The following is a 12,310-nucleotide window of genomic DNA, read 5'->3' as shown; positions in this document are numbered from 1 at the left end:
TCTGGGGTGCGCAAGAGCTTGCAGCCGCAAGGAGAGACGGCACTGCGTTTGCCAAGAATGTTCAAAGGAGGTGCTCAACGCGTCTCTTGCAGAGGGGCCGTGTATCAACGGTTTTATGAAATGGGTACGTCAAAAAGTGTTGCAGTCCCATTTGTTTCGGAGAGAACTCGCACACATCGGTTGACCAGCCTCGAAGGTTGCCGGGAAGGGGAGCCTCTCGGTGCCTTCCGCTAGAATGCACATACACTGCAGCACCCAATTCGTGCTTCGTCAGCGAGATTCCCCGTCCCCACGATCTCGACGGCGCCCCGTGCAACGGCCGAAGCACACATTTTTTTGAGCCGAGCGTGTGGGGATCTATTCACGCCGGTTGCGCCGTTGTCCCCGAGAGATTCGTACATTGTGGCGGCTCAACACGTGGAGGCAGGTTCTCTTGTGATTTAAACGTATCCGCTCCGTCAGAGTTGTTTGGGGACACAAAACGCGTTCCCGTCGCAACCGCGCGCCCAAGGACATATGGGGGGGACGGGCGACCAGCCGAGCAGTCGCGAAGAAGCGCAGGCCGCTGCGTCGGGTCCTTCCAACGACGGCGTTCGTTCGGAATCGATTCCTGATCGGCCTCGTCGCTCAGCTGCGACTGCGGCAGGTGCGGCAATTTCTCGCCTCTTTGCCCCCGCCCCTCCAGGGTCGCGGCGGGGGCGTGACGGTCTGTTCCACATCACGCGACGTCGTGCGCCGAGACAAGCGTCTTCGACCGGTGGCCGGTCGACAGTCCGGCTCAGTCGAGAAGGTAGCTCCGCCAGGGGAACAAGGACAGAGTCGCGAAGTGGGCGAAAACGACGCGGGTCGGCGTCTGCGCGTGTCGGGGGCTCACGCGAGGGGTCCGGCGCAGGCTCGGAGACAGGAAAGCGTTCGAGAACTGGGACAGAAGCGACGTCCACCGCCTCCAGAGGACTCCGCGGAGTGGAGTCGGATCCTCACGGGCCAGCGCAAGAGAGCTCCCCGGCGGCAGGCGTCAGTTCTGCTCCGCGGCCATTGCAGCCCGTTCACAGCGCCGAGCCGCCGCCAGAACGGAGCGAGGAACTCTCTGCTGCGGGCCTGCCGCGCAGCTCTTCAAGACAGGCACAGCCTGCAGGGCCAGGAGGCAGAGTGAGTCAGCTAGGAGCTGCACTGACTGGAATCGCAAAGGCACTTCGAGGGCTCGAGAACCCCAGCGCGCCGGCGCCCGGAAGCACGGGGAGCAAACCTCCGGGTTGTTGGGGCTTTTTCTGTATGGGCTGGGGGCAGCCTCCCGCGGGCTTTTCACTTCCGATGGCCCAGTCGCCTGGATGTGCCGGTGTCCCGCCTGCCTACACGCCAGTGGACGTTTCCGGCGGAGCGTCCGGGAGCCCCGACCCGATGGTCCTTTCGGCGGAATTCGTGCCAGGAACGCCCGCCGGAACTGTAGCTGTCCTGCCGCCGGCTGTGCGAGCAGCCGTTCCCGCGCCGTCAGTGTCCGTGGCGCCGGTTCCAGGAGCGCCCGTGCCGCTCTCGTTGGTGGCATCCGTGCCTGCGCCGTCGATTCCGTGCGCCACGATGGCGTCCCCTGCGGCGTGTGCACCTTCGCGAGCCAGAGCAGTTTCATCAGACAGACCGTATTTGTCTCTGGGTTCAGCCACTCTCCTGGCCGGGACACACCACGCTGCCGGCGTGGATGCCGGCCGCTGGAATTCAGGACGCACGCGGGGGGCACCTTCTCCTTCAACTTCGAGCACCAGACACGGGCAAAGAGTGACGTGTGACTGGAGAGACAGGAACACTTTGCCCGCCCCAAAGCTTGTTGATGAAGAACTTTTAAGAATCGTGTAGAGCCTGAATTCTGAATCACGTGTCAACGATCTGTACCCCTGCCAGCTCTGATACCCCAGAGCGCGTATCCAAGTAGAGAGAGGAATTTCGCGGGGCGCCTTCGCATCCGAAGTAGTGCGTTTGAGTGCAAGTTTTGACAACCTTTTCAAAAGAACCTTTCAAACTGCAGGCTACGCTGCAGGCCTCCCCTGCGCGTCTACTGCATGCTCTTCGTGGTGGGGAACGGCACGTTGGACGCATGGCCGGTATTCCACGGTGATGAAACAAGCGTCAAAGTGTCGTGTGTAAACATGGACCATTTGTGGACGAGAGCTTCATGACGTTGGAAACCCTTTCTTGTTGCTACAACAACAGGTGATCAGTCGAGGCCTTTGCTCTCCGAAAAAAGAGGAATGTCACTGGCTGAAGTTTTGTGCATTTTGGTTCAGGCAACAAGCACTGCAGTCTTATATATCTGTCTTTCCCAGTCTGTCAGAATGGGCGTTTGGAATCTTGACAGCCATGTGTTTTTCGATTCTACGAGGGTTACAGGAAAGAAAGACTCTGTGAAGCGATGCGCTGCGTCGACGTTCAGAAAACTGTGGAAGGCGTGGCGTTGGAGCTCACGGTATTCAAACAGTCATGCTTGACAGTCCACGGCGCCACGTCTCCGGCGCTCGTCGTAAGGCACGATCTGCCTTTTCGGGGGAAACCCCGGAGAGCTTGCGAGCACCATGGTGGCCTCTGGAAGACACGACTATATATAGAGTGCCCGATCCTTATATGCGGAAGTCTCCCCGGTTTCAGCACAGATAAAACTCCCGGAAATTGAGACCGAAACTGGATGTCATTTGACCCTTCGGACGCACACACATACACGCATACGGATCCGATGAGTGCCCATCCGCCCCCACCATGTTTATACACAGCGTGGTTGCAACAGGACGATGTGTGACCAAAGCTTCGCTTTTCCACTTTGGCGGCTCCTGAGGCCTCTGAATTTCCCGTACGTTCACGTGAGCGTCCAAACCAGCAGCCGGCACCGCGCAGAATGCGTTACACAGTTGTGGCGTTGGCGACGACGAATTTTTAGAGGAACTTGTACGATTTCCGCCTTTTCACTAGAAGCAGGCTAGCGCGCGGTGCATGTATCCAGTTCGCGGCACACACACACGCACACACACACGTTTCCCTTTTGCGCTTCCGCGACGTTTGTTGCAGCGTGCCGACGGTGCGGAGGCAACCAGTCGAGAGAATTCAGCTTCACCTCGGCGAGGAGTGGGAACTAACGTGCCTCTCTGGAGTGCGCTCACCTCTGTATGGAACCACGAATGCCGCGTTTTCCCAGTGATCTCGTTTTTCTCGAATCTTCAAATGCGTCGCTGGTCTCCGCGAAGTCACCGGGGTCATCGGCCACAGTGCTCGATGCGTCGACCGCGTCCACGGGGTGGTTCAGGCGGGCCACAGACCTGTCAGCCGCGTGTGTGGGGAGAGCACCAGACTTTTAGCATTCTCGACGGTCGCTCGAATTTGTCCATTGGCGCCTTTTGCGAGTTCTCACAGGCTGCACTTCCGCGGATCGGACGGCCGCGTTCGCGCGGCACAGGAGGCTCCGCGGTACAGGCCGCCCCCCGCCGCACCCCGCGGTTCGTGACAACCCGAGCTGCCTCAAGCCCTAAATCTCCGTTGCCGCGCACAGGATGCACGCCAAAAACATTTCTGAGTTGACTCCTAATGACTCTCCTGACGCATTTCGGCTTCTTACGCGCTCACGCTTGGGAAACGGGCGTTCACTGCCGCCGATGCGGTGCACTTCGTCGACCGCCACGCCATATCCAGCACTTGTCTGAAAAATTCTGGGCTCACCGGTTGTTCGGTCACCTGCAGATTGCTTCCTAGGACGAACGCCTGCAGGTCAAAATCCCGGGTTCCGTCCTCTGGTTCAGAGCCTCAACTGTGTTTGCCTGACGGCTTGCAGCGAGCAGCCGTGCGGGACCGGAAAATAGGTGCTCCTGATGAATCGCCATGCCGTCGAGGCAGACAGTTCCAGTGCGCTCCGCTGTTTTGCAGTCGGAACGTTCAGGACGCGATGGTGCTGTCATGCCGCGACAAGGTTTGGCGACTTCTGTCAAGTCCGAGGTGACCTGTGACAGTGCAAACGAACAAAGTGGGAGGGCGCCTTGTCCCAGAGGGGATTATGGCGAGAGAATCTCGGCGCAGATTCTCCACGCGATTGAACAGATTTCCGAACGATCTCTTTCTGGGTCACTCGTTAGCAACTACGCGCTCCACCGGAACGCTCTGGAAGAAACTGCAGAAAAATTGGACGAACTGACCAATCCAGCGACGCGTCATCCTGCGACAACCCGACCTGCTGCCGCATCCAGGAGTTCAGCCGCTGCCGTTCGAACCGTGCCGTCGTCGACTTTTCCGTCCTTCCAACCGCGGCGTTCTGCCGCCTCACGCCCCAGGAGTGAGGAGCGCCCGCCCGCGGGAAACAGCGGAGGCAGCGACAGAGAAGAGGGCGCCATGACCCGCACACACCACCGCGAGGCATCCTCGGGGGAGTCGAGAAATCTCCCGGTGCCCCGAACGTCAGATGATGTTGAACTTGTCAGCAGCGGCGATCGACTCGACAACGCAGCTACACGGAATGATGCGCGGACTGATGACGCCACTGCTAGCAGGGGTGCACGACACAGCTCGCGGGAGGCCCCTTCCCGTTCCGCCGACAGGGGTAACAGGAAGAAAACAACCGACAGCAGCCGGCCTGGGGAACCGGTTCCCCAGGTGGATGCAGCTGCACAGCCCCCGGCCCCGAAAGCCAGAGACTCCCGTTCCCGCCGACCTGCTTCAACTGCTCTGGCCGACGACTCTCGTCGATCACGGGAATCGGGGCCGCTCAAACGCCTCCGAGGCCCGAACGGTCGGTTCCTCAAGCGGCCTCCCGGTGGGCGGTCGGCGGCCTTGAGGACCCGAGTGCGGGGCGATTCGGCAAGCGGCAAACTCACGCCGAGCCGTCCAGCTCATCCCGCGGGATCCGCAGCCAGCACCGAAGGCGAACCGCGAGCCAGTGCCGCGCCGGCCGGAGCCGACCGCGCGCCGCCGAAGCCTGCTGGCGTCGACGGTAAGACAGGCCGGAGAGCGGCAAGCAGCGCACGTTCTGAGACGTCAGATACTCCTGTTGTGGAGACGACAACCCTTGACTCGACTGGGTCAGCGGGCGTGCGTGCCGGGTCCTCTCGTGCGCTCCAGGGATTTGATTCAACGCGATCCACGGCAGATCCACGCGTCCGTAGTTCGCGCGCAACCGAGAGTGCCCCTGTGTCGGACGAAGTGTCTGTACAGCCAGCGGCCGAGGAAAACCCCGGACCTGCAGAAGCCGCTCGAATAGTTGAGGCGATCTGCCGGGCTGTTTGTGCTCTCCAAGATCTCCGTGCGGACCCGAGTGAGACGAGCGGACAGCCTGAAGGCGGCGGAGGCTTTTGGGGCTGTCTCTGTGTTGGCTGGGGGACTCCTCCGCCCAGCGTTTCACCTGGCTTCATGACGCAGGCACAGTGCTCCTCCAGGTTTCAGTGGAACATAGGACGCGCACCCTCGGCTTCGGGGCCTTCCACAGGCGTGCCGCCTACGGCAGGTGAACCGTCTGTCGCTCTCTCCTCATCTTTGACGCCGAGTTCTTGCTCGAGCGCGACCGACGTGACTCCCTTTGACTCGACGGCCGCCCCCACCGTTGGAGACTTTGAACGGGCATGCAGTACAAGCAGTTCCGTCGGCGACGTCAGTCCCAGCCGTCGGGCGTCCGTGGAGCCCGCGTCGTGTTCTGATCAGACTCGACCTCAAGAAGACACGATTCGCGAACTCGAGCAATGGCTACGGCTCCTGCGTGCTCCTTTGTTACCCGTTGCCGAAAAATAAAGGGAGGGTTGCCGAAGTGCGGCAAGCAGCTTTGCCTTGCATGCGTATGGTATTTTAAATACGGGTGCGTTTTTGCCACAGATTTTCATGCCTCTTCTCTTTCGGTCTTCGTTCTTGGCTCTAGTGCACGTGTGACTGGAGTCACCTCTTGCGGAGTGGGCGAGTGTGCATGCCCGAACCTGTTGGAGCCGCAGCGGTTGTGTGCGACGGAAAGCACTTACGGTGAATTGATCTCTTATGAATTCCAGACGGCCCGGCGTCAGCTAGCTTGCCGCTGGGCGTTTGCGCACGGGGCTTTCGGTGATACACGTATATGGTGCGCCGCCGCTGCCGGGCAAAGACCGAAAGGGACTCAGTTTCCCTGATTCGGGGCACGCCAGCGGCTGAGGCGCGTGCGTTCTGAGCCGAAACGTCGTATGGGAGGTGTCGGTGGGATGCTGCGCATGCAGCCGTTGAGCGCGTGGGCTCGGGGGGACTACCCGAGGGGAAAGCTCCAGAGTGCTTGCGGGGCGCGTTCAACGTTTCGGGGTACTGGGAGCAAGCTTGCCGGAGCAGCTATCCACATTTGCTCGTGACGCCTCTTCCCATGTAACGCGCCTCGCACTTTCACGGACACGCGAGACGTGAGCGTTTCATTGCTGATCGACGCCTGATGGCTTCGCATCCACGCACGGAAAAGACTTGGTGTATCCCGGTGCATCGCGAGTGTACGGAAATGCGTATTGAGCGTGGCACGTGCACTGGGTGTTCAGTCGTCTCTTCTGGAGTGGACCTATTGTGTTTTATGTCTACGAGACTCTGCTGTTTGCCCCGCCACTGGGAACTCACCCCATGCAGTGGATGATTGCAGGACACCACAGGAAGCGCGCTCGAACGCAAGTCCCGTGACGTTTTAAAGGCGACGCAAATTTCTCACGCGTGCGCCCGTTTCATAGGATGCTCCAAGCCGTATTGGGCGTAGGTCAGTCACTTTTGAGAGACTCGAAGCACCTCCCACTCGGATTTTTTCAGCGGTGTTTTCTCCAGGTGGCTTTATTAGGAATCTTACGGCCTGTGCGCTCCATTATACTTTGGGTACAGAAACTTTCGGCTTCCGTCGCTTCCCATTATAGAGGCCTCTCGACATCAAGCAGAAGCTGCCTAGCTGCAACTGTGTTGAAAAGGGAATATCCAAGGAATTGGCGTGCGGCCGCCAAACACAACATCGGCGGTGGACTGCCGCGGTAGCTTCTCACGTGAGTCCAGAATACAGCAACTCGAGTCGGCTGGTCACGCGGTCAACGATACGCAGGACAGAGACTAGGCAACAGGGTCGTGAACATATCCGACGCGCTCCGCTTGATTGTCAGCATCCGCCAGTTTTTGGGTGGGAGAACAAAACCTTGACTGGAAAAAGGGTTTTGATCGGCAAACTGGACTCCGCTCGCGTAAGGTGAAGCGTTCTCTGAGGGCGTGCGCTGCATCTCGGTCGCCTCATATGCGCCGAGGACGAGCGTGAAATGCCAGCAGATGCGTTTCAAAAATGTGCTCCACCCGGTGTTTGCTTCGTCCTGCTTGCGGCTCTAAGAAGTCAGTTCGTAGAAAGAAGGTTGCCCTCGCTGGACCTAGACTAGAACCATTTCAATGGAAGTAGAAGATACGTAAGACTTATAATTCAAATCGAATAAACAGAGACATTAAAAATGGGATTCTTAGGTTCATACAAACAACCTTTTTCTGGGGAGTGTTCAAACTTTACACTGGATACGTTTTAATGTTAACTTACTACAGACCATGGGAGCGAAGATAATCTATATGCCGTGTATTCTGTGCAGACGAACATCAGGAAGGAGACTTTAACCTTTCCGTTTCCTTACGTACTCAGGGCATGCAATAACAGTCAGATAACACCTGAAGCTAGACCCCTCTGTACAAATGATCCGCGATCCAGAACTGTATAACTGTTTATTCGATTTGAGTTATACCAATGTGATACTAGCATCTGAGTAGTAGTTTTCTCTCGCTGTGAACATAACCGATGTGGAATAACCTTAATGTAGTAACGATGCCAAAACCATAACCTCGTAATCTCAATGGTAAGTGTTGGATTTCAGTATCCTACCGGTCCAGATTACCCTGATTATCTTTGTTATATTAATACATGGTGTTCGTAACTGGAGTTATAGTTATTTAACTGCCGCCTGGATGTCTGGTTTGATGGTCATGAAAAGCACAACAGAACTTGGATCCGGTAAACTGTACAAAGCGGGCATTAAGAGCATGAAGATTACACCTCGACCATCGGTGAGAAGTTGCCGAACGAATTACGAACGCGTTTCTCGCGAAACGGGTACCGTCTTCCTTTGCTCGTATCCCTCTCTGCTCGTGGCCACTGGCAGCCAGCTCCACTGCGACGGCTCTCACAGTAACCGAGCGGATTCCGACAAACGATCACGCAATCAGGATACGCCCTGCGTCACCGCACCTTCACGCACGCCTGCCTCCCGGCAAGTCACGTGTAAACGAACCTGGGTGTACTGCGCTGTAGAAAACGGAGTCAACACCTGCACGTGCAAACTCGAGGCGCGATCAAACCTTCCTGCCCTCGAAAGAAATGCGTTTGCGTGCGTGCCCACGTATTGGAACCCTTTTTCCCCTCTCTCTAGCTCCCAGCGACATGAGTTACCTGCCTGTGGACTCTTAAGAGGGGACCACGTCGCCTATGCCTTCTGCCTTGTCCTGTCTCAACTGGTGAGGCTTGAAAAAGTCGGAAGTGGAAGGCACAGACCGGTCATCCGGAACACGGAAAGAGAGCTCTCCGCGACAGACGCGCGTAGGCAAAGTGCAACTGGCTTCAGGTGACCACACGCCGAGACGGATAGACACACGGTGGCTGCTAGGTTCGCCTTTTGAGTCCAGAGGCCCGAAACACACATACCCCGGACGTGAAGAGCAAGGAGTGTTCCCGTTCGCGGAAAAGCCCAAAGACGTTTTTTTTCCCTAGGGGGACCGTTCTCACGATCGCTTTTTTAACGCTTGCATGCGTCGATTCCGATGTCGACACGGTCGCTTCCGGTTCTGCCGCACTACACCTTTTCGAGAGAAAATATGTGCTCACAACTCGAATTCTAAGAGAAGACTCCCTTTCCTGACGACTGATTGCCTTGTCGTTTCCGTCTTTCGCGGTGCTGGGAGCGACGCTTCGCGAAAACCGAGCGCAGCGCGTGCGGCTGTCAGCCGTTTCCCTCGTCAGCGCCGTTTTTCAGCCAGAGCGCCGTCTGTGTCTTGCTCGGTTTGCTTTTCCTTCAAACGTTTTTTCCTGTCTCAGGAAAAACGACTTTTTCTCTGCAGCCACGGAGGACTGCGTTTTCTGCAGGCTTTTCCCTTCACGTCTCCGTGTGCGGCACACGTCTCAGCGTCGGGTCGGGGACGGCGGCAGCTCAAGTACTATGCCCTTGTGTGTGCCTCGTTTTCTAGGCCAGCCCCGCCTCCGTTTTTCTTCCTGGTGCCTAGACTCGTGGACCGACTCGTGGACGATCACGCTGGTTTTTTATCAGGACCACTTGCTCCGATGTACCACCCCCTGATTAGACAAAGCCGATGCGAACGCGTTTGTCTCACAGGCCTCCGCGTGACCGACTGGCGTGGCGCGGTTCGCCGATTCCGTGACGACTCGCGGCTCTGTTCCCGCAGGGTTGCATGAAGCAGATGCCTCGCTGGCTCGGGCGTTTCTCAGCTACTCAGATTCGAGCGGGGGTAACGTGAAGAACGTTTCCGTCTGTGTCGTCTGCGTCGCCTCTCCCTTTTCCGCCCCGTCAGAAAGATCCTGGCGCTGGACGCGCGTTCTTTCCTGGAAAGAAACAAAGTCTCGCCGTCTCCCTCTCTCTCGTGTTCTCTCCTCATGTGCGACATAACCTTTGTGAGCCGGGCGTCCGATGGCCTGCTCCTCGCGGAGACTTGGGACGACGCCACGGCGAATCCCCAACTGCATGCGCTGAAGCAACAGGCCAAGCAAGTTCTGAAACGCATCGCGCACGGCCCCAATCGATGCTCAGTCGACGCTGGCGCGTACAAGTACCAGTACGCAAAGCAACCGAAAGACTCATCTCTCCAGAGCAGCCACGCTGCCCATCGACAAATCTGTATCTACCTCTCTACATGTCTATCTCTTTCTATGTGTATATCGCCACCTCCCTGTACCTATGCATATCTGTCTATATCTTTTAGTTGATGGGTCGACCGCAGTGGGTTTCCAGACGGAGATGCACCAGTGCGACGTGCAAAAAGCCGCCTGGCGGCTACCTTCACGTGTGAGTGCGTAGTCTGCTCGGAGACTTGCAGATGCAAGCGGGGTTTCGCCATGCTCTGCTGTTTTTCAGCTACCTGGTTGAGGACGGAGTCGCGTTCATGACGGTGTGTGGCGCGTCCTATCCGAAGAAACTTGCTTTCTCCTTTTTGGACGACATTCAGCGAGCGTTTCAAGAAGAGCTGCAGACGTCGTTTGGGACGCATGCAGTGGACTATCGATCGATTATCGAGACAATCGAAAAACCATATTACTTTGTCAAGTTCGGTGAGAAAAACAGGCAAACTGTGCACAGTGTGGCACTGACGGGAGATGTAGACGTACCTGTCTCCTTCTCCCTGCAGCCTCCAAGCAAGCAAAAAGACTGGAAGATCGCGGAGGGACGAGATGTGTCTCCGCTTTCGGTGATCTCTTCTTCCCAAAGAGTGTTCGACGCCTTCTTCTCCCGTTCTCGCCCCGCTTGCCTCGAGGCTCCGGGTGTTCCCGGCTGGGGTAGAGGGAAACGTCTTTCTTCAGTGCCACGTTTTCGGCTGTTAAAAAAAGTGACGAGACACCGGAACGGCTTCGGTTTTGCAGTAACGGATGCTTGCATGTGCATACAGCCGGTGGCTTCATCGACCATTTGTCTTTCTCTCCCCGCTGCTCTCTTTCACTTTCTCGCTCTCCTTCACCTCTCGTTCGCCCTTTCGTCTTGTCGTCTCCCCAGTCGCCGTTCATTTCTGGAATCGTCCCTTCCGTTCCTTTCGTACGCGTGCCTCGTTCTCGGCTGTGCTGGCCTCCGCCGTTCGGCGTTCGTCTCTCTGTTTCTCTTTCCTCCTCTCTCGCCATGTTTGCCGTTGCGCCTGGCTACGGTGGTCCTTCGTCTCTCTCTCTCCTTTTGCGTCCTTTCCAGACCGTGTCATACAGAGAAAGAAACAGGACTATCGCGACCCTGACTCGAGTCGAGCGTTGAACAAACTGAATCAGTCTCTCACAGAAGTGACGGGAATCATGAGAAGAAATATCGAAGACATTCTGCAGCGCGGCGAAAATCTCGAAGGTACGGCTTTTGTTGCCTCGCCCTTTCGCACTCTCCGATCTCTTCTGTCCCTCTTGTGTCCGTCTTTCCTTTTCTCGACTTCGGTGTCCGTGCTGTCCTCTGCTTCGCCCTCCCTTCTTCTCGCCACAGCGCCCTGTTCTTGTGCTCTGTCCTTCCGTTTTTCTCAGACGTCGGGAGGAAGGCAGGAGACCTAAAGGACGCGTCGGCCAAGGTGAGACACGTTACCCGTGCGTGGAAAAAGGGTGCTGAGAAAACCCGCCTGGCAGATTCCTTTCCGGTGATGCGTTTCCCTGCGCTTTGCTCGCCTCGACGTTTTAGCTGCTGTCTCTGTGTCGCCCCCCTCGCGGGTTCGGATCGAAAACACGCACCACGCAGAGGTGTTTAGGTGGGCACCTGCGCAGGGTTGCGGCCTGCGACGTTGTCCAACTCGCTGCTTCCAACCCAATCGTGTCCTTCTCTCTCTTCACTTTTCGATACGACAGAGGCATGTGTGTACAGAGAGGCTGCGTTCACAGCTGAGGTTACCGCCTTCACTACACGGACTGCGAGCGCCTTTTTTTCTCGCATGCGCCTGTCTGTAGGCGCCAGTCCACTTCAGTCTGCGTGGGGTCTCAAAACGTCCTCGTGGTTACTTGTGTTTGTCCTTTCTTGGTGCCGCTAGGCGCGGGAGTTTTTTGTTGAGGAGATGCTGCCTTCGTGGCTGCCATGCGCGTCTCTCGGATCCATGCTTTTTGTTTTCGCCATGAACAACCTGTTCGTGTTTTTCGCCATTGCTTTCTGCATGCGTACTCTTTCTTTTGCGGTGTCTCTGCGCTTTCTTTTTCAGTTTAAGGGCCTGGCCAAGGCGCTGAGTTTCCGCGCACTCCTGCAGCAATATGCCCCTCTCCTGGTCATGTGTCTCTTCTTCCTGATTCTGATTTTCTGGAGATTCTTTCTGTGAATTCCGTCTCTCGCTTCATGCGTTTCCACACGTTCTTAAAGAAGAAGACCATCGCGGATGCGTCTCGTCGGTCCGGGATCTCTTCACCCTTTTAACAAGGCCTTCTTGCAGCGCCTCGGCCTGGCTCCTCTTCCGAGGCTCTCTGCCTCTATCCGCCTCTCGCTCTCGCCATTTCTCACCTTCTCTTTTTTTTCTCTCGTTCGCCCTCGTGCTCCCTCGCTTTGTCCCTTTTTGCGTCTACCCTCTGTAATCAACGCACAGTCTGAGATCTGTTCCTCTTCAAGGCGTTTTCCCAAGAACT

General features: G+C 57.0%; 3 protein-coding genes across 3 annotated transcripts; all 3 read left to right on the top strand.

Moving 5' to 3' along the window:
- Positions 1-516: 516 nt before the first annotated feature.
- On the top strand, positions 517-1,848 carry NCLIV_036560 (conserved hypothetical protein; the record flags this gene model as incomplete). The annotated part of the gene is made up of 1 exon (XM_003883857.1): positions 517-1,848. The coding sequence occupies one exon, from the start codon at positions 517-519 to the stop codon at positions 1,846-1,848; it is 1,332 nt and encodes a 443-aa protein (XP_003883906.1).
- Positions 1,849-3,852: 2,004 nt separating this feature from the next.
- Positions 3,853-5,745, top strand: NCLIV_036550 (conserved hypothetical protein; the record flags this gene model as incomplete). The annotated part of the gene is made up of 1 exon (XM_003883856.1): positions 3,853-5,745. One exon carries the CDS (start codon positions 3,853-3,855, stop codon positions 5,743-5,745), a length of 1,893 nt encoding a protein of 630 aa, XP_003883905.1.
- A 3,880-nt stretch (positions 5,746-9,625) lies between these two features.
- On the top strand, positions 9,626-12,009 carry NCLIV_036540 (putative vesicle trafficking protein; the record flags this gene model as incomplete). The annotated part of the gene is made up of 5 exons (XM_003883855.1): positions 9,626-9,804; positions 10,104-10,297; positions 10,923-11,069; positions 11,237-11,280; positions 11,896-12,009. The coding sequence occupies 5 exons, from the start codon at positions 9,626-9,628 to the stop codon at positions 12,007-12,009; spliced, it is 678 nt and encodes a 225-aa protein (XP_003883904.1).
- Positions 12,010-12,310: the final 301 nt, after the last annotated feature.

This window comes from Neospora caninum, chromosome VIII, assembly GCF_000208865.1.
Source record: "Neospora caninum Liverpool complete genome, chromosome VIII".
Classification (NCBI taxonomy): domain Eukaryota; phylum Apicomplexa; class Conoidasida; order Eucoccidiorida; family Sarcocystidae; genus Neospora; species Neospora caninum.
Note: the sequence above shows the minus strand (reverse complement) of the source record. Positions and strands in the feature narration are given on the sequence as shown.